At 51.1% G+C, this 25,466-nt stretch overlaps 1 protein-coding gene across 1 annotated transcript in view; it reads right to left on the minus strand.

Moving 5' to 3' along the window:
- Positions 1–46: 46 nt before the first annotated feature.
- Positions 47–25,466, minus strand: part of MMP24 (matrix metallopeptidase 24) — a gene marked incomplete at its 5' end in the record, with an annotated part of 43,811 nt that continues 18,391 nt past the window's right edge. The window contains 8 exons of the mRNA XM_079945738.1: positions 47–389; positions 2,201–2,467; positions 3,878–4,016; positions 6,386–6,600; positions 8,907–9,068; positions 16,485–16,789; positions 18,466–18,582; positions 23,753–23,901. Of these exons, the coding sequence (XP_079801864.1) occupies positions 52–389; positions 2,201–2,467; positions 3,878–4,016; positions 6,386–6,600; positions 8,907–9,068; positions 16,485–16,789; positions 18,466–18,582; positions 23,753–23,901 (1,692 nt within the window). The 3' untranslated portion in view covers positions 47–51. The remainder of the gene's footprint in view (positions 390–2,200; positions 2,468–3,877; positions 4,017–6,385; positions 6,601–8,906; positions 9,069–16,484; positions 16,790–18,465; positions 18,583–23,752; positions 23,902–25,466) is intronic.

A 25,466-nucleotide genomic window follows, 5' to 3' on the forward strand; every position in this document is an offset into this window, starting at 1 on the left:
AGGAAGGGCCTGGCTGGCCAGACCGAGTGGACAGAGAGGGCTCTGGGCTGCTCACACCCACTCCTGGACTGGCCGCTTATAGTAGGTGACAGGCTGAGGGCCTGCCTTGTTCTTGAACTGGAAGATGGTGTAGACCAGCACCAGGATGCAGAGGGACAGGATGCAGGGGATGACCACGGCCACTGCATTCACAGAGCCTGGCACGTCGTTGATGGTCACCATGATGTCCACATCGTCCTGGGGCAGCCGCCGCTCCTTGCGCCTCTCCACCTCCTTCTGGTTGCAGCCCATCCAGTCACGCAGGATGTTGCGCGGGTAGCCTGGCTCCACGCTTAGTTTCTGGTTGTCGAATTTCCAGTAGTCCCGGCCCTTGTAGAAGTAGGTGTAATCTGCAGAAACACGGCCCATCATCACCATCCCAGACACTTCCCTGCACCTGTTCTGCACCAGCGTGAGGGCCCAGGGTGCTGTGGCAGCGTGGAGGAGGGGCGCCTCTCCCACCTGGGAGGAGCCCAAGAGGAGCTCTGAAAGGCGGGTGGGCACGTGACGTGGTGGGGGCGTGTTGGAACTCCTGGAGGTAGGCATGCGGTGCCTTGCACACCCTGCAAGTGGTGTGGCTGGTCATGGAGGACGACCTGCCCAGCTGCAGAGAGGCACCTGGGACCTGGAGCAGCCCACCCTGTCATCTCAAAGGTGCTGGGAAGCCACTGAGGGGCTGGAAGTAGCATTGGTAAGCTCATTTTGTGCTTCCCAGACAGGACTCTTCTCAGCCCTGGGTCTCAGCTCTGCCATCCTGTGCCCATAGCCTCGCCCTTCCCCCATGTGAGTCAGATCAAGCCCCCAACTTAAGGCTTGGATGGCACTGTCTCCGTAGCTCTAGGGCTGAGCCAGCTCCTGCCTGAGCCAAGGGAGGCAGGGAGAAAGATTTCTCCCGTTGACGGAGGGCACCACCTCTTCGCAGTTATCATGGACTTCTTTTGGCTTGGCACACGTGACTGTGCAACACAGATTGCAGGGTCGCTGGGACCCTGCTGGGGGAGGGGCTGGAAGGAAAAGAGGCAGCAGGGCTTGGCAACCACCACAAGGCTTCCTGCAGCAGCCTTATCGCCCCGCCAGTCCACAGACACAGAGCAACTCACACTCTCCTATTGGCCGGCTCCCCACCTTGGCTGGGATTTTCATTGGCTGAAGTTCTTGATGTCACCTGTCTCTGAGGCTCCCCAGAAAGTGAGACCATGTGTGTAAAGCATCAGGTACACAGGAGAGCCACCAAATAGCAGCTCTGCCCCTGTGGCTGCTGGCTTTCTTACCGGTGACGTCTCCTTGGAGAGCCCTTCCTGACGACCCTCTCTCACATGGCCCTCTCCCTAGATGCTCTCTGGCAAATGCTTTCCCTTATTGCATTTGTTGCCACTTTGTTTTTTGCCTCTAGACTGGGAGCCAGGGATGCAAGGCAAGTCTTGTTCTAAGCTCCATCCCCAGCCCTCCCACACAACCTGGCTCTCAGCAATTATTGTGGAGTAAATGAATGACACCTGACATTCCATAAAAACTAAAACACCCCAACAAGATAATAATGATGATAACAGCTAAAACTTAGTAAGCAGTGGAGGTGGGATATGAAACCAGCCAGGCTGGCTCCAGGGTCTGTGCTTTTGACCAGATGAGCAGAGATGGATTCAACAAATAGCCATGGACAGCCACTCTGCACCTGGCAAGTCCCAGCCCCTCTTCTTGAGAAGCTTCTAGTCCGGAGCAGGGAGAGGCTGTGAGTCAGCCTGGCCTCCAGGAGGAGCTTAGGAAATGTCTCATAATTAGAAAATGCTTCTCTCTTATCTTTAAGCCCTGTGAAAAAGCACCTTTGAACCACCACATCCATCATTTCAGATCTGTTACCTTGAGGGACTCCTAGAGTACACCTGAGGACCACTGTTTGAGAAATGCTGTCTGAGGGAATGAAGTCAGTCTATGAAAACATCTCTCAATTGCGAATGATCCCTACAGATGAGAAATTGTGACTTGGCCGCTGGTAAGAGAGGATTAATTTACTGTGTAAACATGGGTCGATATGAGGCACTTGTCTTTACCACCAGGCGGTGTTTCTCAAACCTGGATACCTTGAGAGTATGCCCGTGGGCCCCGGTGAGACCCACGTAAAATCAGACTCCCCCTCACAAAACCCGGCCGGTTTCTTACGTACATCCTTCCTTGCTGATGAAGGCCCCTTGGGGAGCCTGGGGGATGCCCTTCCACACGGTGATGGGCTTGGGATAGCCAGGGTCCGTGGCCCGCCGCTCCTCGCTGTAGCGCCAGTACCGCTCGCCTTTGAAAAAGTAGGTCTTGCCCACAGGTTCCCAGCGCAGAGCTGTGTCAATGCCTTCTCGGGGCAGACAGCTGCCCAGCTCCCCCAGGCTGTGGGGGTACCCAGGCTCCACCGTCACCTCCTTAAACACCCAGTACTTGTCACCTGTGGCCAAGAGGAACCCAGGATTAGCCTTCCTCGGTCATTCATGCTGGAGGTTGTGGATAGAGCCACTTGCCCATCATCCACTGGGACCAAAGTCACTCATGGAGCCAGTGTCAGGGGGAGACGGCCCTGGTCCTGCTTGATCCCTGTGGCGGAGGAGGCTGAGGCCTCTTGGCTCAGGCAGAGCTTAGGGGGCAAGAAGCCAGAATCCAGTCTCAGATCCTGGGCAGCTCGCCCCACGCTGCCCAGGCTCCGTGCCCCACCCTCTTTTCCTTTCGTGTGACTTGCTCCTTTTTCCTTTCCGGGTGACCTCAGCCTCTCACGGCTTCACACACACACTAGTACTCCCCCAGCCTTCTACCAGTGACACCCAACTCTGAGGCTGCCGCTCTCCCAGTGGACCTGGGCACCAGGCCCAGGACCCTGATTGCCCACCGTCCTCTGGGCATTTCCAGGTCGGCTTCCGGAGTTCCTCCTCTCCACCCCAGGGGCTCCCTCCCTCACCACCTGTCTGCCTCCCAGTGTCCCCAAGAAGGTGGCATCACCCTCTCTTTCCTTCTCCTCTCAGCACTTAGCCTCTCACAAGGCCTTGTCAGCCTCCTAGCCTCACTGCTCCTCCCTGGTACAGGCCTTACAGACATCGCTCTCGTCAACTCCAGCAGCCGTCTCAGAAACGGCCTCCTGCCTCTGCCTGGATTGCCGCCTGCCCTCTGGCTCTCTGCTGCTCAGAAACAAACAGTGAACTTCCAGCATTGCCCTGATGGGTTAAGACCACAGTCCGGCCGGGCAGCCAGGGCTCCTCAGGACTCTCCCCTAAACTACCTTTCCAGGCCACTTCTCACAGCTCTCCGGTGGGGCTCCAGGGCTGTCTGGTGGGTCTTCTAAAGCCCTTTGAACTACTCCTTTGCCCATGCTGTTCCTTCCCCTTGGAATGCTTTTCTCACTCCTCACTATCTGAATCTTACTCTTCTGAGGCCTGGCCCAAGTCAAGATAATCGAAGTGAAACAACCTAGCACAGGGTGGGCCTGCCATACAGCTAGTTCCCCTCCTCCCCTGGCCTCTGCAGCCTGCGTGACCTCCCCCCCTCCAGGCTCTTACAGAACTCACAGGGTGGCCTTCCATGGAGCACTGGATGGTCTTCAGTTGTCTGCACCTCCCTATACTTTGTGGGGGTGAGGCTTGTCACCCCACCAACTTCGGCACATACAGACCCTCAGCAGTCACTCCCTGACTTAATTTCTCTGCCTGCAGGGATCTGTCCTGTCAGATGGCAGTGTTTCTGTTAGGGCTAGAAGGACCCTTGCAGCTCATCTGCCTCCCACCCTGCCTCTTCCAGTTTACAGGTGGAAAAAGGGGGTCCCGAGAAGGGCAGGAAAGCGTGCCAGGTCCTTCTGCACAGGCCACGTTACCTTTGAAGAAGACGAATCTTCCATCAGCCCTTTCATAGGCTGCGTCTATGCGGGCGGGCAGGCCTTTCCAGAACTGCTCGATCTGCATGGGGTAGCCCTCCTGTACCCGGTTATTGCGCAGGCGCCAGAACCAGCGATCCTGGGGGTTAAGGCAAGGAAAGAAAGGGGCATAGCCTTTGAACCCAGTGATCTCGGCCCTGGGGCTCAGGCCCCAACAAGCCAACACGTTCCCCTGGGCCCAGCCTTGCAACCCTCCCTGATGTCTGCTTCTATCTTTCAAAGCCCAATGAGGAAGATAAAATGCCCATCAACTCTCTTCACATAAGGGTCCTGATGGCTCTTGCTGCCCAAGGGGCCATGAGACAGAGCCAGCAGACAGGCCTGGTGGGCAGAGGAGGCGTCGCGGGGAGCTGGAAGGGATGATGCAGGGCCTGGGATGACCACCTGAGGGCAGCAGAGAGTCACCGACGTCAGCGGGGCCCCTCCCCAGGCTGGTGGGAAGCAGGGGTTGGTCACTGAGCCCGGGCAGAGTGCCCTCCTCACGGCTGGCTCCAGCCAGCAGGGTAAGGTCTGTGGGAAGCAAGCCGTGGAAATTCCCCCAAGCCCCGGGTGTGAATTCAGTTTCCTCCTCTTACAGTTGCGTGACCTGGGGCTCAGTACTTAAAGAGCCTCACCTGCAAAGGGGGGTAATAGTGGGGGTCAGATGAGAGATTATAGGTGAAGTGCCTAGAACAGTACAGGGCACATAGTCAATGTTAAGTAAATGGCAGCTCAATAGGCCAAGAATGTGAAAAAAGCCCTCCTCCTCAAATTGGTGCCTGGTCCCACTGCAGCCCTGGTTGGTAGGCAGTCTGGGCGAGGCCTGTAACCTCCTAGGACCTCGGTTTTCTTATGTGTGAATGGGAATGATAAAACCCAGACTTGCTTAGGAACCGTTCAGTTGGAGGATCCAAGGGTGCAGAAGAATGAACATGATTCATAAAAATGGTACAGGGGCTTCCCTGGTGGCACAGTGGTTAAGAATCCGCCTGCCAATGCAGGGAACACGGGTTCAAGCCCTGGTCCGGGAAGATTCCACAGGCTGCGGAGCAACTAAGCCTGTGCACCACAACTACTGAGCCTACGCTCTAGAGCCCACGAGCCACAACTACTGAGCCCGCATGCCACAACTAGTGAAGCCCACGTGCCTAGAGCCTGTGCTCTGCAACAAGAGAAGCCACCACAATGAGAAGCCCGCGCATCGCAACAAAGAGTAGCCCCCGCTCACCGCAACTAGAGAAAGCTTGCGCGCAGCAACAAAGACCCAACGCAGCCAAAAAAAAAAAGGTACAAAAGCTAGAAAAGTTTTTTTTTAAGGTGTTTTACGAAGCACTTTCACATCCAGTTTTTTAAACCTTATTTTGACTTTCACAACTCCTGTTAAGTAGATCTGAGATACACAGAGTCTTAGGGAAGGCCAAGTGACTCTCCTTGAGCCACACAGTGAGAGCAGGACTGGGGCTGACCCCTGTCGCCTGATTCTTGGTCAGAGCTCAAAGCTTGCTGGCGAGAATTCCACAAGGTGAGTGGGGCAGCTCTCCACAACCAGCCAGTGACAGAGACACGCTGTCAGCAGAGGGCCTCTTGTGCTGGTGGCCGGGAGTGTGATCAGCAGGCAGTTTTCAACTGTCAACCTCGCTGGGGATGGCCTAGCTCCAGAGAGCTCCCCCAAGGTCATGCCCCCTCACCCATTGACTGAATAAAGTTTCAGCCATTTGGGGCCCAACACGGGACAACTCTGACGGGCCATTCTAGCTCCGGAACTCGCTGTGGGCGTGGCCGGGTCTGCAGTGGGTCTAGTTGCTGCTTATCTTCTCCTGCCCCATCGTGCTTCCCTCCCCTCCTTCCCACAGATGTGGATCCCAGAGGTGCTCCCTGGTCAAAATCTTGCATCCCAAACACTGTCCCAGAGCCTGCTTCCCTGAGAACCCAACTGCAACACACTGAGCAGGCTGCCACCCTGCAACCCATGGCTAGAGGGACAGGAACAGACTAGGGGACAAGATGTAGCCTGGCCAGCTTCCTGTCAGGCGGTCCTCTGAACCAGCCCTGGCAGGATCCGGAGACAGATGCAGCCACTGCTGTGCCAGCCCCTACTCCAAGCCAACATCTTCACAGCCATGACTCCTTTGATCTGCACACACCCTTCATTAGAGAAATGACCCTCCCAGCCCTCAGATGGAGGAACTGAGGTCCAGACAAGGGAGGTGACTTTCTCAGAGTCACAGAGTGGAGGCCGGTCTCCAGCACTTTTCCCCCACCGTTAACCCTCAGGAAGGGGCAGGGTCACCGCTTCCCGCCTCCCTCTTGGAAACAAGTCCATTCACCCAGCAGCACCAGGAAGAGACCTCATGACCTGGCCGCTGGGCTAGCTCCCCTCCAGGCCCCACAGCAGGCCTAATCCCAGAGCAGCAGCTCTCTCCCGCCCCAGGTGGGGGAAGGAGTGGAAGGGGAGCCCCGAGGTCCTACCTTAAACACAAACATCTCGCCCCGGAAGAGGGCCACCGTGTTGAAGTTGCCGTCACAGATGTTGGGTTTGGCGCCTGGTGTGGCTGGCCGGTCCCCCAGGGGCGGCCGAGGGGGCCTGGGCTGGCGCTCATGCTTCCTCTCAGACGGTGAGTGGATCCTGCGGACGGGGAGTGTGGGGAGGGGCCTTGTGGGCTCCAGGGGCTCCGCGGGGGGTCCTGGAGAGAGGGGCTGCATCTTAGAGAAGGGCCAGGCGTGCCCTGCCCCCTGCTGCCATTGCCTCATCCTCACCCGGGCAGCTCTGAGACAAGCCTGTCACACTCCAGCCTCCTGTCCCCCCCCCCCCATTGTTTACTCCCCCAGTCTTTGAGAAAATCCATGAAAAGAGCCATTAAATGGGAACTCCCATCTTTCCACCCCCAAATCTGGTATCTTCTCTTTCTTCTCTCCTGTTACGAGAGAGGACATGTCCCTTCTTAGGCTCAGTGTCCCCTACCCTCTCTGTCTGCTCCCCCCATTCTTTATCCTGCTCCAGCATGGCCTCTGCCTCGTCACCCATTGAAACTGCTATCAAGATCACCAATGACCTCCATGTTGCCAAATCCAACATTACTTGACCCAAACTTTGACGTCCATATGAATCATTCAGGGATCTTGATAAAATGCAGATTGTGACTCAGAGGGTCTGGGGTGGGGCCTTAGATTCTGTGTTTCTTCAAGCTCTCAGGTGATGCCAGAGTTACTGGTCTGAGGCCCACACTTTGAGTAGCAAGATCATACAAACACTTTCCTTGAAACACTTTTCTCTCTTTTCCAGAACCCTGCACTCTCTTGGTTTTCCTCCTACCTCGTGTACTGTTCCTTCTCAGCCTGCTTTGCTGGCGGCCTTTCCTCATCCACCCGGCTCTAAAGGTCGGCATGACCCTGGGTCCTCTCCTCTCCCCTCCCGTCCCCTTCTCTGTCTGTCTGTCTGTCTCTGTCTCTCTCTCTGTCTTTCTCTCTCTATTTTGGTCCTAGGTCAGTGCGTCTCAACTTGGGTTGATATTAGGATCACCTGGGGAACTTTTAAAACCCCCTACCCCGATGTTCAGAAGTTACCCCAGACCAATTAAAACCAAATTTCTGGGGGTGAAGGCTGGGTATCAGTATTTTTTTTTTTTTTTTTTTTTTTGTGGTACGTGGGCCTCTCACTGTTGTGGCCTCTCCCGTTGCGGAGCACAGGCTCCGGACGCGCAGGCTCAGCGGCCATGGCTCACGGGCCCAGCCGCTCCGCGGCATGTGGGATCCTCCCGGACCGGGGCACGAACCCGTGTCCCCTGCATCGGCAGGTGGACTCTCAACCACTGCGCCACCAGGGAAGCCCCAGTATTTTTTAAAATTGAAATCCCAAGGTGATTCCAATGCACTGCCAAGTTGAGAATCACTACCCGAAGGGATCTCTTCCAGGTTCATGGCTTTAAAGACCTCCGTTCAAGCCGTCCCACAGAACGTTCTATGATGACATACATGTCCTATGTATCTGCACTGTCCAATACAGGAGCCTCTAGCCACGTGTGGCTATTGAGCACTTGAAATGAGCGACTAGTTATTAGTGCGGCAGAAGAACTGAAGTTTTAATTTTATTTAATTCTAATTAATATAAATTTAAATAGCCACATGTGGCTAGTGGCTACCGTATTGAACACCAGAGATCTCAGATCAATATTCCAGCCCACATCTCTGAGCTACAGAGGTCAATCTATTGCTCCACAGTTACAAAAGCCAGAAACCTCACCCCTGTGTCTAATCTATCAGCAAATAGCGTCCATTTTATTTTCAAAAGACTTCCTAGTCCCCACTACCTGTCCAGTCCTCTGCTGCCTCACCTGTGGAGATCCTGCCCATCCTCCAGGCTTTGGGTGGGGCGACCTCCTCTGTGAGGTCCTCAGGGCCTCCAAGAAGAGCCCTCCTCCCGTACTGCACAGCCTGGGGGCTGTAGGGGCCGTGCCACGTGGACATGCGTTTGCCGTAATAAACTGGTCTTCCCATCTCCACCGACTTGACGAGAACAAGAACTTCCCACACCAGTGTGAACAGAGAATGGGGTGGCATGGTAGCAGGCCCCTCAAATCTTATCAAGATATCAGCCTAGTTTGTCTTTTTCTTGTTTAAGAAAAAAGCTCTGGTAATAATACTTATCCTATTGTATCACCATTACTTGGGCAGATGGGTGACTCTCTTGGCTAGAGGTGGGACCCCTTGAGAGGGAACCACAGGAGGTGAGAGGGAGGTGTGTGGAGGGGGGAGGCGGGTAGAGTAGGGGGAGTGGGAGGCTCTCTGTTCACTTTTGTCCCTCCCAGTTGCAGCTCAGACCCTCCCCTGGGTTTCCCAAGTGTGCAGGGAAGGAGGGGGGTGGGGGAGGAGCCTTGCAGACAGCAGTCAGAGGCCCAGGTCCCCAGCCGCCCCCCAACCCTCCGCCCCGACAGGCAGGCAGTCATGGCCCAGCCCAAGGAAGGAACGGTGGCCCCTCCCCCCTGCCACACACCGTAGATCTTCTGGATGCCCTGGAGATCATCCTGAGGCAGCTTGAAGTTGTGTGTCTCCATGTACTGGTAGAAGGGTGCCATGATGGCGCTGGGGTCGTTGGAGTGCTCCAGTCCCAGCGCGTGGCCCAGCTCATGCACGGCCACCAGGAAGAGGTCGTTCCCTGTGGAGGGGGAGATGGGGAGGTGCCCAGGGCACCCGCTCAGGTGTCAGTCAGTCCATCCATTACTTCAGCAAACACCTAGCATAAGCTTTGTGCCAGGCCCTGTCCCGGACACTGGGACATACACACCCCTACCTTCCAGAACTCTCCGTATAGTGGTGGATAGGGACAGAGAAACAAAATAAGTGAAATTAGTGTTCCAGGTGCTTCTACAGCTGTCTATAAGGGTCGAGTGAGGATTCCGAGGAAGGAGGAGTCATTTACGCTTGAAGGAAGATGTTCAGGGAAAGCTTCATGAAGGTGAAGCTTAAGGTGAGTCTAGAAAGATAAGAAGTTGGTCAGCAGAAAGGATTCAGTGGGAAGGAGAGGGAGAGGGGCGGAGGTGGCATTGCTGGCTGAGAGAATGCTATGAACAACGTCCAGGGACAAGCAGTTTCATTCCACTTGGCTCCGGAACAAAGCAGGGGGGGAGGGCCAGAGGGAGATGAGGTCAGCCAGGCTGGCACGCAGGGCTTGTGATGCCATGCAAAGGAATTTGGATTGGCTTCTTGGCCAGTGGGGGGTTTAAGCAGGGTTGGTGTCGGGGACAGGGGGGCTGGTGGTGACATGATGAAATCACTCTGGCTGCAGTTGGAAGAAGGATTAGGGGGTGATGAGACCAGAGGCAGGGGAATCAGTGGGGTTGGTCTGGAAGCCAGTATGAGGGTCCCGGTGAGAGATGAAAAGAGCCTGAGCTAAGGCAGAGGGGGTGTGACGGGCAGAGGGGAGTCCTGGGGGCGGCAGGCTGGCGGTCATCTTCAGAGACCCGGGGGCAGGAGGAGCCTTGGTCGTGCAGCAGCTCTCGGTCCTGAAAGGACTGAGCTATGGCCAAGATCAACGCAGGGACTCAAATGCGAGTGAAAACGAAAGGTCCAGGTACTGAAAGTGGGACACGGGATCCCGAGGGTGAAGCTGAGGCAGCAACACAGCAGAGTGGTCGTGAGCCTGGGCCCCTGAATAGGACAGGTCTCGTTCATTTCCAGCTCTACCCCAGTGAGCTTTGTGAATTCGGTCAGGTCTACCCTCTGAGCCCCAATTTCCTTATTTGCACAATGCGGAGGTCGTACCTACATCAGAGGGTTGTGTGAGGACCGGATAGGATAAGATGTGTGAAGGGCATGATGCTGCATGGCACCTGTTGTCACCATGCATAAGACAGGAGCTTGGTCCCTGGAACAAGCCCGTTGACCAAAAAGGAAGCACGAGGCACTTGGGGTCCCAGCAACCAGATCCTCTTAAAGCCAACTCCCCTGAACTTCTGGGTCAGGCCTGGGACAGGGCAAGGCCTGACTTCGAGGGGATTAAGCAGCCCTGGCTTTGGGGAAGAAATGCAAGGGGCAGGGAGTTGAGCAGGCCGTCGAATCAACAGTCCTGACTCATATTACGTCCAGTTATAGACTCCTGCTTGCCTTGACCTGTGGCATCTGAATGTCCCTTGAGCCCTGCCTCTGTTGCCCAGCGCTAATGCATGTCACAGTCCAGTCCTGCCACCTTGAAGTGCAGGGGAGGCTGCCAAGAGCCCAGGAGGTGGTCAGGAGTCCTCGTGCTCACTCTGGCCCCAGTGGCACTGGCCAAGCTGCCGTACCCCAGCCCGGCTGAGGGCCCCACGAGGGTCAGATGAGCCTGGGGATTGTGTCTGGCCTTCCTGGCTAAGGTCTTGGGAAGAGAGAATAGCCTATGGGGCAGACTCAGTCACACACACATGCATGCCGGCCGCTCCGCGGACACCACCAGTACCTTCAGCGAAGGGTGGATGGGCAAGATCAGGGGAAGTTTGGCCAAGAGCCTGGGGCTGGCCTTCTGCTGGGGCAGGGCAGGCTGGCATGAGGAGGCCAGGCCTCCCCCAGTTCCTTCCTCAGGTCCTGGCCCCTCTGGCAGCGGGGAAGGGTGAGCTCATCTCTGAGCTCCATCCCAAACAAAGGCGGCTGCTCGCGCCAATGGAAGGCAGCCCTGCTTCCTGGGGTCCGGTCCTGGCTCTGCTCCTGGCCCGTTCTGTGACCCGGGACAAGCTGTTTGGGCCTCTGTCTCCTGACTAGGCTCTTCCTCAGGGAGCATCCGCAGGGATTTCAGCTGAGAACCAGGGAGCAGGGCTCTGAGCGCCTGGCTAGACTCTAAACCTTTGTCCTCAGCCTGTGTCTATTACTCTGTAAGCCTCTGTGCTGGGTCTCTGCAGAGAACAGGAGTAAGCCCTTGAAGGAAAGGGGTCTGTGGGTTTGTTCCAGGGACCAAAAGGCAGAGGAGAGCTGGGGAGCTGGCATCCTACTGCACAGAAACCCAAGAGACCTGTTAAGTGGGGGCTGCTCTGGGGAGATGGAAGGAGAGTGTGGAGGGGCAGGAGAACTCCAGAAAAAGCAGAGGGATGGAGAAGACCCACATGCTTAATGGGCAGGAGGCTGGTAAGGGCTTCACCACCCCAGAGGATGAAAGGCAGAGAAGCAGAGTGGTCAGAAGTGTAGTCCCTGGGGGTCTGACTGCCGTGACTCCCGGCTCTGCCATGTCCTAGCAGTGTGACATTTTAAATCTCTTCCTCTGTAAAATAAAGGGATTAATGGTACCTTCGTCATAAGAATGGGGTGAAGATTAATGAGGCAAGGTACAGAAAGCACTCACACCACCTCCAGGCACAGAACTATCACGGTTAATTAGCAAGTTCACGTTAAGCTATGTATGGAGGACCAGCATCCTCAGCAGGGAGAGTTCCCTTGAGCTGGGAGCTCAAGTCCTTGGGCTTCCTAGCAAGCACCCAACAGTCTACTTGGCTACTCCAGTGTATCTTGTCTCTGCTTCATTTCCTTCTCTTGGGACCTCCATCTTTGGTGAGTCCCATCTCATTGACTCCTGAAACCCTCCCAAAGGTTACAACATTTCCTTTTGCCTCTATTCTTTTGCCAATGCTGTCCCCTCTACCTGGAATAACCTTACTCCTTCAAAGTTCAGCTGAATGCCACATCCTCCAGGGAGCCTTCCTCGATTTCCCTAACCAGCAATGACTGCTTCCTCCTATACACTTTCCCAGCAGTGTATCTGTATCATCTTTATGGCCCTGACCACTTTCCACCCTACATCATAGCCAGGAGCACACACTGTCTTCTGCTCCAGGACTATGAGCTCCTTGAGGGAAAGCTCTGTGCTGGACAAGCCAGGATGGAACAGTGCCAAATGTTCAGTATTTTTTCCAGGTGTTGTCTTTGGACCATCTGCAGCAGAACCAACTGGGGTGATTGTTAAAAATTCAGAGTCCTGGGTTTGACACAAGTAATGTCTTCTTTGGATGAGAGTCAGGACTTTGCTCTGGAAAACCAAGCATGAACTATCCAGACGCAGTTCATAACCCCAGCAATAGATTGCTAGGAACTGGGACGCAGCCATTGCCCTAGGATGGTTTTTGGAAGGACAGCAAAGGAACCAAGATCGATTGAGCACCTGTACATTATCTCGTTTAATTTCCACATAAACTCAGCGAGGGCGTGATGCAGCCTCCCGGGAATTTTCGTTTGTTGGCTTTCTTCTCTGTTCTTCTGCCGCTTACTGTGTGAACGTCTCAACCACTCAGAACTTTCCTTTCCTCACCACCCTGCCCAGTCTAGCTCCCAGGGTGGGGAGGAACCACTGTAGTAACTGTGGAAGGACTGTCCCCTGTGAAGGGCTGGTCCCCATGACGCTTCCCGTCTTGTCACCTTCCCCAGGGCTGGGCTCCCTCCCCAGCAGAGCTTAGTGAATTCTGCTGACTTCACTGCTTGACCCATTGGAAACGGATGAGGACACAGGGTGCCTGGGAGACTCCCCGAAATCAGCTTAAAGGTGTGGTGGGCCAGATCGCCCTTCGCACAGACTCCAAAGAAGTGGAGAATCAGAATCCCCTTTACATTCTAGTGGTTCTCCAGGAGAGCCTTTTCAACACACAGGTGGAGGGGATTCTGATTCAGGAGTTTGCGGTTAGGGCTTAGGCAACCTTTTTAAAATAAAGTCCCCCGAGGGAATTTTATAGTGGTTGGGTCAGGCTGACACACCTGAAGCAACTGCTCAAACTTCACGTCGCTAAGAGGGGGACGGCCTGTGTCACAAGTGCTTCCTAATGTGATGCAACAGGGGGGACCAGCACCACCTGGGAAGCATCCTCGCCAAAAAAGTCAATCCAGTCAGGCCTGTAGATCTACTCAGGCTACATGCAGAAGAGAGACATGGTAAAAGTGAACCTAAGTCAGACAGAGAAAGACAAATATCATATGATATTGCTTATATGTGGAATCTTAAAAAAAGGGTACAAATGAACTTATCTACAAAACAGACATAGTTATAGATGTGGAAAATAAACTTATGGTTACCATGCGGTAAGAAGGGGCGAGGGATAAATTGGAAGATTGGGATCGACATATACGCACTGCTATATATAAAATAGATAACTAATTTCTTCAACAGATATAGGGAGAAAAGAGAAGCAAGGTGACTGCTGTAAATGAAAAGGGCCTTAAGAGACGATGATGTGTGGATGCTCTCTGGATCCTGTTGCAAGCAAACAACCGTTAAAGACATTTTTGAGGTAATTTGGGAAAATGAACACTGGGTATTGGATTTTAAGAAATTATTGCTAATTTTGTCGCGTTGGTCATGATTTTGTGGTTGTGTTAAAGATAATCTGTTAGAGGTATGTAATGGACTATTTAGAGGTGAGACCTGAGATCTTCCTTAAAATACATCACCAAAAAACAAAGAGGGTCGGGGAGGGTAGATGAAACAGCACTGACGTAATGTTGATAACTGCTGAAGCGGGGTGATGGGTGCCTGGGGGCGTTCACATTATCATTCTCCCTACTTGGTAAGTTTAAAATTTTCTGTAATGGAAATTTAGAATAGAGAAGAAAGCTAATAAACAAAAAATTCCTGGGAGGCTGCGCTCACGCCCTCGCTGAGTTTATGTGGAAATTAAACGAGATAACATATAGGTGCTCAATCAATCTTGGTTCCTTTCCTCTCCTTCCAAAGGCCATCCTATGGCAATGGCTGCCTTCCGGTTCCTAGCAGTCTATTGCTGGGGTTATGAGCTGCAACTGGATAGTTCTGCTTGGTTTTCCAGAGCAAAGTCCTGACTCTTTTTTTTCTTTTTCTTTTTTTTTTTTCTAAAGTCCTGACTCTTGTCCAAAGAAGACATTAGCTATCTTGGAATTTCTATCCGAATTCTTGGTCATTCGTCAGGATGGGGTGGGACAGATGAGAGGGTGCTGGGATGGAGCCCATCCACAGGTCCCAGCTCCTTCCCACACACACCACAAGAAGTTCTCAGGATTTTGAGACTGGTCCAAGGTCTCCACCAGCAAGGAGCAGTTGTGGGAAGTGCACACCCAGGGCTGGGAAAGGCAGGGTAGAGGAGGAATGTCCTTAATAATTCATGTATCTCTATCAGGGCTATGACTGTTATCAGCTAACAGTGCCTGGCACATAACAGTGGCTCAAAAATGTTAGTTCTCCTCTCGTCACACTTTATCAGTTAGCACAGACAACCATTGGTTGACACTGATCCAAGAATAAGAACAAGATAAAGAATAGGTGTTCAGAAAACCAGGAAACACATCCAAGACATAAGGGAGAGGATTCCTGGGCTGAGGAAATGGAGCTAGATAGGAAAGAAGCCCAAAGAAGAGGGTGGGGGACAAAGAGAAATGGAGCAGTTTCATAACTTTGCCTAGGCTGAGCCTTCGCCACATCACCTCCTGAACCACCCTTTGACAGACAGGACAAGAGTCGTGATCCCTGATCCATGCAATGATATGAAATGCTTTTAAGGAGGCAGTCCCCACCTACAGACAGCAGACACAGCCTCAGAGGAAATGGGCCTTTAAAGGCTGCTCTCAGCCTGAAGCATCTCCAAGGAAAAAGAAGGCCTAGTGTTTCCCCAACTTGCCTAAGCTTAAGAATTGGAATTTCCAGGGGAAGGGCCTGGGAATCCATGTTTATAACAAGAACCTGGTTGATTCTTATGATCAGGCAAGTCAGGGAAACTCTGGGGATTAAGACAGTGTTTCTCAAGGTAATGGACGCCGGCCTCAGAAGCACTTGGGGAATTTATGAGACCATGTGCAGATTCCCAGGCCTGAACCCAGAACCAGAGAATCAGAATAGCAAGAGGTTAGGGGCCTGGAGCCTGGAATCTGAATTCTTAAAAAAGGTTTCTAGGTGATTCTGGTGTGCCCTGCAGTTGGAGAGCCATGGAAACAGCATGGTAGCAAAGAGTATGGGCTCTGGAATCATCATGTCTGGGTTTGAAAACGTATTTCCCCATTCACCAACTGTGGGACCTTAGTAGGTTACTTACTGTTTCTCTACACCTCAGTTTACCTATCTGTAAAATGGGGATGATAATAACATATACATATTATACAATATGTGGAAAACACTTGACATGGGCCTTAGAATATTAACATACTAATTCTAATCTATTATAATCTAAAATAGAATTGAATCGAATCCTCTGTCCCTCTTTCCTCCAGAGTCCTACTGCATTTTCTTCGTATTTCTGCTGCGTCCTTCAGTACAGTCTGCCTTGCGACAGGGTGACTTATGTATACATCTGTCTGCCCGACTCGACTCTGGACTTCCAAAGGGCAGAGACTGTGTCTTTTTTAAATGTTCAAACACGTGCATCATGTTCCATTAGAGTCGGAAGGGACTTTAGAAGTCACCTAATCCAGTCCCTCATCTGACAGATGAGGAGACTGAGGGTGAATGATGCGCCCCTCATCACATGGCCAGTGGTTGAACTACAGTCTGAGCCCTGGCACTGCTGCCTACCAGCTATGCCATCTGAGCCTCCAACTCTTCATCTTAAAAAAGGGCATAATGATGTGCAGTTGCCTACTTACTAAGCAGTTGCCTTGCAAGTAAGTACTGATGAAGAACCCTTGCAACCTGAGGAGTATTGTTACGAGTACTGCAGACGGGATGCTAGAGCAATTACGGGGCCTATTATTCACTTGTGAGGTTGACATAAGGGAGAGAGTCTGTCATGTTTTCCCACAGCATGGCCTTTGAAGCCCTCATCAGTCAGACCAGAGCCTACCACTTTCAGCTTTAAGCCTTTTTTAACCTTTTCCTCCAGCCTCTGATCCATTACTTTACTGTCTTATTCATGGCCTAGACTTTCCTCCTAACTCAGTCCAATTAGACCATTTACTAAGTGATCTGACCCATCTCCCTGGCCCTGGCCCTGATGGATCAACTGTTGAATATTATCAGAGACCACAGTTCCCACCCTCTTAGGGTCTTAGTTCTTGGACAAGAAGCTCTAGAAACCAGGAAACTCAACTGTGGTATCCTCCAAGCTCTTCCTCAGGGCTTCTTTCCCTGACAGCCAAGTAACCCCCTGTCCCCTCATGACCTTACCATCGTGGTTGGCATTTCCTAACGTCCATGGCTCGTCTGAATCAAAGTGAGTGTCTCCACCAATCCCTGGGCCAGGGAAGTAGGCATGAGCCAGGAATCCCCCTTCGCCATCAAACGGGGAGCTGTCTCCATGGAAGCCAGAAGCAAAGAAGATCATGATGTCGGCCTCCTTCCGGTCACTTTTGATTTCATGGTAGGGCACCTCTTCAAAGGTCAGCGGGGTCACCTTCTGCCACACATCGAAAGCCTGGCGAATAGCTTTCCGCGTGTCTAACTCACCCACCTTTGGGGTGTAGTTGTGAATGCTGGTGAGAGAGGGGAGGATTGATAGGGAGGAACAGACCAAGAATCAGAGACCAGCAGAGCTAAAAGGAACACCAGAGGCCATGTGGGCCTAGAATTCTGCTGAGGTACCTCAGGGGTTGATGAAGAGGTTGGGTGGGCAGGGCTCTGGGTCCCCACCCCTGCCTTTTTACTTAGTGTTTTTATATTTGATCTCTGAAAAAGCTTGTGTTGAATTTGTAGAAAAAAGATTAAGTTGTGCATGGCATTTCCTAAATTTTAAGTTTTTCTCCCAATACATAAAAATGTACATTTATAAAATTTATAAAAACACTTAAACAGGGACTTTCCTGGTGGTGCAGTGGTTAAGACTCCATGCTTCCAATGCAGGGTGCCCGGGTTTGATCCTTGGTCAGGGAACTAGATCTCACATGTCGCAACTAAGAGTTCACATGCCACAACTAAGGAGTCCGCCTGCCGCAACTAAGGAGCCCGCGAGCTGCAGCTAAGACCCAGCACAACCAAATAAATAAATTAAATAAATAAATATTTTTTAAAAACCCACTTAAACGGTGGAGAGTTTAAGTCAAATATCCTGTAAAAAAATCTTTGGCACCAACTACTACTGTTTGTGTACACAGAAGCTGGCATAGGGTGGCATGTGATTAAATCAGTGATAGGTTTAACTATGTAAGGTTACTGTATCCATATTGCATGGTTCTCCACGATGGCGCATCACTACTTCTGGCTGCTCTGCCCCAAGAACACCTGGGGCAAAGACTATTCACCCATTCTACAGGCAAGGAAACTGAAGCCCAGAGAGGTTGCGTGGTAGAAGTTAAGGTTAGAATTGGGTTTAGAAGCCACTTCTAACTCTACGCTTGAGGAGACTCTAAGTCTATGCAGTTACTAACCCAGATTCTTCTTAAGTTTCCTCCTCTCGTCAGATTTCTGAAAACATCCTGTTCTGGTCTCTACAGCTTGTGAGCAGGAGAGTCCTTAGCTCAACCCAAAGGATCTTTGTCTCAGATCATACTCCTGAACCCAGGGGTCCACCTGAGATGGAATCAGAGACTTGAGAGGTGCCAAACAGGGCCCAGCTGAGCCTGCCCTATGCCTGGCCCCGACCCCACCCACTCTGAATCCTGATGTCTGCGTCTGCTGTGATGGGTTCCCTCATCCCTGCCCTTGGTCACTGGGCTGACTTGGAGTCTGATCCTGCTTTGCCCAGACAGTCAAGGGATGACAACTGTTGCAATTCAGTTCCCAGCTCTTTATGCTCCTTAAGAAACAACTGGAACTCTGTGCTGGGAATCTCAGCTGAAGTCCATCCATCAGGCTACGTGGGGAAGGGATCCAGGTCAGAGGGAGTGGGGGTTGGCAAGCAGCGGTAGGGAGGATGGGTTCAGCCATGGTTCTTTATCCCAGGTGAAAGTTACCGAACATACCCCACTTCCCGTAACTAAAAACTCTAGGAATCTGAACAGAGCATAACTCATGAGCCCCTAAAGGACCAAAGAAACCTGAAGCTGGAGACGTAGCATCCTCTGGACGCTACAAGGAGAACAAAGTCATGGGGTCTCAGAGCCTGGCCCTGATCACAGACCCGCCTACAGTGTGAGCCTCAGAAACTCAGGCCGGGAAAAATCAGAGTGAGGGCGGAGCCAAAGCCAAGGAGGAGGAGAGGGAGTTGAGGCACCTGTAGGTGATGTGCTTCTGCCGCCACTTCTGTCCTGTCAGGGCATAGCGCTTGTTTCTCCGCCTGCGGCTCAAGTGCGGGTGATCAGGGACGCCACATCGGGGTTTCTTCATCCACCTGGGCAGAGAGAGGACACACACACACACACACACCAACACTGTGGTCCCTGGACACTCTAGGAAGGCACTGCAGCTCCCCGGTCCCAGGCTGAATGGCAACATGCACACTCAACCCAGACTCTGGGCCCCTGGCTCTGATGGGGTCCCCGAAAGGAACACGATCGACTGCTCGATTCATCACTTCATTCACTCCTAACTGCATAGGAAGAAGCGCTGCTGCATGAGAGACTGGGAGTCAGAAGACACGGGCTTGCTAGTTCCAGCTCCGTCACTAATCATAGGAGCCCGGGCAAGCGACTGAGTCAATGTGAGCCTCAGTTTCCTCATCGGCAACGTGAGAATTCTAGTACTCGCTGGTCTTAGCTTGTGGGGAGCCTCCAAGGAGGGAATGCACGCGGAAATGCTCTGTAAGTGAAATTAGATCACATCACTCCCTGCTTTAAAACCTCCCAATGATCTCCCCAATCACCTAGAATAAAACTCAAACTCCTCACATTGGCCCACAGCCCCTGCGTGATCCGCGATCTAACCCCCACCTACGCGTGATGACACCGGCACCCCCTGCTTCCCCACAGGCACTCTGCTCCAGCTCCAGTGGCCTCCCTGCTGTGCCTTGAACATGCTAAGATCATTCAGCTCAGGGTTTTGCATTTGCTGTGTCCTCTGCTTGCCATGCCCTTCTTCTTCACATGGTTTGTTCCCTCACTTCATGAAGGTCTCTGCTCAAATGTCACCCTTTCCAAGAGGACTTCCCTGCCACCCTCTCTAAAATAATTTCCCCCTCCCCATCCCACCTCTATCTGTTTATCCCGCTTAATTTTTCTTTATATCCTTTATCATTGCCTGAAATTACATCATATCTTAGCTTTTTGTTTATTCTTTGTCTCTCTTACCAGGTTCTAACTCCATAAGGACAGGAACGTTGCCTGTATCCCCAGTGCCAGCACAGTGCCTGACTCAGAAGGTGTTCAAGAATGATTTGTTGAATGAATGAATGAGAACTTTCCCATGGTAGAAAGGAATAGCTTGGAAGACAGTAAAGTCTCTTTCACTCCAGGTGTTCAAAAAGTGGCTGAACAGGAGGACTTCCCTGGTGGCACAGTGGTTAAGGGTCCGCCTGCCAACGCAGGGGACACGGGTTCGAGCCCTAGTCTGGGAAGATCCCACATGCCGCAGAGCAACTGAGCCCGTGTGCCACAACTACTGAAGCCCGTGCTCCTCAACAAGAGAAACCACCACAATGAGAAGCCCGCGCACCACAATAAAGAGCAGCCTCTGCTCACCGCAACTAGAGAAAGCCCGCGTGCAGCAACGAAGACCCAACACAGCCAAAAATAAAAATAAATAAATAAAAAAGTGGCTGAACAACTGTAGGACTTGGAGTGTAATTATCCGCAGCACTTAACTACACTGTATTGCGATTTGAAATCTATTAGTCTGTTGTCTCTAGTAAATAGTAGATTCTTTGAGGACAGGAACTGTTTTGTATTCATCGTGTCCTTAGAAGCTAGCCCTGTGCTTGGAACTAAGTAAATCCTGATAACTGTTTGTTGTCAGGTTAAGTTGCATTAGGGAACAGTGAGCCTGGGACTTCACTGGGGATATAAAATAGGGGCCAGGATAGGAGATTTAAAAGATCACGGCTGATTGGAAGGGCCATCCTTGCATTTCATGTCTCTGTGCTGCCCTAATGACCAGCTCACGGAACTATAGATTGAGACCGCTGGGGGAAAAACAGTCTGGCCTTATTTGCAGTTGTTGAAAGCAGTTGCCTTTGGCAATAGAGAGGAAAGGAGACAGAGACTATTTTAACCAAATATTAAGGGACTTGAGGGACTTAACCAGGTCTTATACATTTTGTATGCTTTACATCACCTAGAATGTACACACTCGGAAATCAATAACAAAAGACAAAATAATAACAATAACATGCATGGGTATAAATGTTTATCATTTTCACAGTGCTCACTTACTTTTTAAAAAAAAAATAAATTTGATTCTCAAAACAGCTCTGTGAGGTAATCAGAAATGATTGATCCCAATTTTACAGACGAGGGAAAAGGTACAGAGATAAATCGAGTAACTTGCAAACTATAGCAAACTGTGAGGCAGGACTGGGACTTCGTTGAATGAATGAATGAACTATTAATTAATGCAATTTGAAAAACAAAAGTTGGGGCTTTTCTTCTTTATTTTTCTTTTCTGTGCTTAGCACAAGTTTGGGTTAGAGGAACTATGTTTGTTGAATGAATGAAGGAGTGAATAATGTGTGACATTTCCCAAGGTAGGCACTCAAAAATAATATTTTAAAGCGCTAATCTAGCTTCCTTTCACTGACAGTCCCTGGGAAGAGACCCAGGAGGCACCTCCAGGAGGCTGAACTAGACCTGGAAGGGCCCCCAGGGAGGAAACAGGCCCAGAGAGAGGCAGCGATTGCCCAAGGTCACAGAGCTGGAGCCAAAACTAAGGTCTACAAGTTCTACCCGCAAACACCCTCCGCATCAGGTCTGGGATTAAGTGCGAGCACCTTCCTCCTTCCCAAGCCTCCAAAACAGCGTTCCCCGCCTTCGAAGAGCTGGGGGCAGAGTGGCAAGTGGGAAATGCCATCTTCCTCCCTCAGATCTTTCCCTCTGCCTCCTTCTCTTGCTGCCACCTGCCACTCTCTGAAGCCTGTCCAACAGGCCTGCGGCTTCTGGAACAGAGCGAAACCCAAGGCCAGGTGGTGCCTCAGCAGACACACCAGTGCTCCTGCCCCGGGATGCGCTGCCATGAGCCCTGCACAAAGCCCTCAAAATAACCTCCGCTTTGAAAGGCGGTCAGGCTCTCTTTGACCAGCTGGCTCGTGAGGCCACAGGGCCAAGGAGTCCACTGTACTCACAGCATCATAGGAGCGGTCAAATGTATTATCTCAGAATTTCACAATCTCACAATCAGAGAATTTGAGGAATAGAAAATGTTCATACAGAATTTTAGTATCATAAAACCCCAGACTCGGACTTCCCTGGTGGCACAGTGGTTAAGAATCTGCCTGCCGATGCACGGGACACGGATTCGAGCCCTGGTCTGGGAAGATCCCACATGCCGTGGAGCAACTAAGCCCGTGCGCCACAACTACTGAGCCTGCGCTCTAGAGCCTGCGAGCCACAGTTACTGAGCCTGTGTTCCACAACTACCGAAGCCCGCGTGCCTAGACCCCGTGCTCCACAACAAGAGAAGCCACCACAATGAGAAGCCCACACACCGCAACGAAGAGTAGCCCCCGCTCGCCACAACTAGAGAGAGCCCGCGCACAGCTACAACGAAGACCCAATGCAGCCAAAAAATAAATTAAAAAAAAAAAAAAAAAAAGAATCCGCCTTCCAATGCAGGGGATGCGGGTTCGATCCCTGGTCGGGGAACTAAGACCCCAAATGTCGTGAGGCAACTAAGCCCACGCACCACAACTACTGAGCCTGCGCACCACAACGAAAAATCCCGTATGCCACAACTAAGACCCGACACAGCCAAAAAACAAAACAAAACAAAAAACCCCCAGACTCACTAAATTTTAAAAGCTTAGAATAATGGAATCTAGAATTTAAGAGTCAAAAATCCAACACTTCCCCCACCCACCCCCGTGTAAATGAACAAGATGAGGCCCAGAGAGATGCTTATCTCAAGGAGTGACTCACCCAAGGGATGGATTGATCCTGGATCCACAATTGGCTAGATTTCCTGTTCTCCACCCACTGACTTCCCTGCATCCTCCCCCAGCCCCGCTCCTTCTTTCCACCTGGGCTCGGGCTCTTGCCCCTCCCCCACTGCTTGGGAAACTCACTCCAGCTCTTGGTCGTGCCTTCGTGGCAGCTATGGCTTTTCTTAAACAGCTTTAATAACTTTCATGGCTATTCCTTAAAAAAATATATAATATACTCAACTCTCTCCCATCTTAAACAAACAAAACTTCATCCCTCTCTAGCTCCAACCAGGGACTGAACCCCGGCCATGGCAGTGGATGCCCAGAATCCTAACCACTGGGCCATCAGGAAACTCCCACTGACCAGCTTCTTGAAAGTTGTCCCTACCTTTGTCATCTCCACTCCTCACCTCCCCTTCTCCCCACCGCAATCTGACTTTCCTGCCACCACTCCAGGGAGGTTTCAACGGCCAACCTCTTTGTTACTAAACTCAGCAGACACCTTTCAGTCTCCTGTTTGACCACCATGGCAGCCGACCCTGCTGACCATCCCCCTTCACAGCCATGGCATCCCCGCCCTGGGCTTCCTTCACCTCTCAGGCTGCTCCTTCTCGGCTTGTTTTTTTTTTTTTTTTTTGCGTTACGCGGGCCTCTCACTGCTGTGGCCTCTCCCAATGCGGACGCGCAGGCTCAGCGGCCATGGCTCACGGGCCCAGCCGCTCCGCGGCATGTGGGATCTTCCCGGACCGGGGCACGAACCCGTGTCCCCTGCATCGGCAGGCGGACTCTCAGCCACTGCGCCACCAGGGAAGCCCTCTCGGCTTATTTTGTGAGTTCCATCCCCAGCACTCTTCTCTCCCTCCTCTTTATCCTCTCCCTGAGTATAAAAACCATCCCTGTAGCTTGGCTTACTTGTCATTACCTCCTAAGTATCTCCCTGAACCTCAGTGTTTCCTTCTGAGTTCTAGACCAGTGTAGCTAGATGGTGTTTTTCACTAAATGGGGAGCCTCTGGAGGGCAGGGATCAAAGGACCAAGCCCAGTGCCTGGCACACGCAGGCATTCAGCAAATACTTGATAAATGGGAATAGTGGAATAAGACTTGCCAACTCATTATTATTCTAGAGTCTCTGTATCAAGTGAGATGTGGGCATCTCAGGAATGCCAGAGGGGTGACTCACAGACCCACAAGTTATTAGTGTCAGAGGAGATTTAAGACCATCTATAACCAAACCCTTTATTGTGCTGATAAGGAAACTGAGACCCAGGAGGGTTAAGAGTCTTGTCCAAGGTCACACAGCAAGTTTACGGCAGAGCACATCCCCAGCTCACATAGGAAAGGGCACCTCGGGGTACTCCCTCCCAGGATGACACTGCAGGGGTAAAAGATAGGAAGGTAGGATGGGCATGGTATACAGATGAGGCCATGACAAATGTGAACCCAAATGTAAGTCTGGAAAGTTCAAAGGCACAATGTCCTATGCAAATCTTACTCGATTGTTGTCTGATCCAACACACCGGTGACTGGGATCCCGTAAAACTGCTGCATAGTGGCGACTGCTGACTGTAAGGCCTTCCCTGAGTGCAACGCAGATGCCCGTGAGTCATAGGGCAGCAGATAGCCGTATGACTTTAACCAGTTCTGAAAGACATGTGAAAAGAAAAGGATGCATTATGCGAGAGAAGGCTCTGTTCTACCTGGGCAGAGATTTGCCCTTGAAACCAGGGATCGTTTTACCTGAGGGACTTATGGACTCAGCCTCTGATTCCTGCCTCCTTCATTCCCTCCTGCAGACACTGTCAAATTAACCTCCAGAAAACCCAGCTCTTGTTGGCTGACTCTTCTGCTATAAAACTTTCACTGGATCTCTACTGACTGCAGAATAAAGATTAAATTGCATTCCAGGCTTTCCAGTATCCTGCCTCTTTACCATGTAGGTGTTTTCCACTGATATATGACTACACATGCAAGAGCACCAGAACAGTTCATTCTCGGAAGCAGTTGGCCTGATAAAACACTGTGCCACCCAGAAACCCACTGTGTCCAAAGGCACAGTCTGCTGAAGAATCATGTTGTAGAATATTAATAGGCATGAGATTATCTGTGGTCTTTATTGCTAATCCCTCCAAATGAGCAAGCCATTATAAATAAATATAAACAAAATAAGCAAAACAATGTATTATTTAATTTAAATACGAGTACACAGATATATGCACAGAAAAAAGCCTAGAAGGGCGCACATAACATAATAATAGTGTGGTTATGTAAGAGAATTCTTTGTTTTTAGGGAATACATGCTGAAGTATTTCAGCTTACATAACGGTGCACAATGTCTGCAACTTTTTCTTCAACAGAATCAGGGGGAAAATAGAGAGAAAGAGGGAGAGGAGAGAGAGGGAGAAAAAACCCCACAAATATAGTTAAATTTTAGGAGTTGGGGAATGTGGGTGAAACGTATTCAGGAATTCTTTGTCCTATTCTTGAAAACTTTTCTGGAAGTCTAAAATAATGTCAAAATTTTTTTCAGTAAAAAAAGAATTAATTTGAATATCCTTTGTTATAATATCTTGGGGGACTTTTTTCTGTGCTTTTCTAAGTTTTATGCATGGAGTCATTTTTTTTTAAAGAAGGAGAAAAACTTTAAAAGGGCAAAAGAGTCTGAAAGTAGCTTGGATGAAGAAGCTCAAACAAACAATGAATCTGAAGGACAGCAAAGTAAAGATGATTATTTCCACCAACAAGCACGAGGGATGGAAATGGAAGAAATCACAGCACCAGGAAATATCTGTGGCACCAATTGGAAAATGGGGGAAATATCCACATATCTATGGAATCCGCAAGCATGTCCTATAAGGAACACACCTACACACTGGTCTCTAAACCACACAGGACCTGCTGCTCTTCCTCAGAGGATTATCTTGAACATCAAGTAAGCTAATGAAGCAGAAAGATCTTAGGAAGCTGGCTTATATCCTTCCCATCTATAGTTTTGTTTCTTGTTTCTATATGAACAGTCTTATTGTGGACGCATCTGTTACAAGTCAAATCAAACCACTTTGGGAAGGAGGCAGACCAGAAACTATAAACAAGTTGTTATTTATTTCATCCCAGGTGGCTATCACGTCTTTACTGCCTTGTGATGAAATCCATCTGACTGAGTAAAAACAGAAGAGTCATGGGACTTCCCTGGTGGTACAGTGGTTAAG

Source organism: Stenella coeruleoalba, assembly GCF_951394435.1.
Source record: "Stenella coeruleoalba genome assembly, chromosome: 15".
Classification (NCBI taxonomy): Eukaryota; Metazoa; Chordata; class Mammalia; order Artiodactyla; family Delphinidae; genus Stenella; species Stenella coeruleoalba.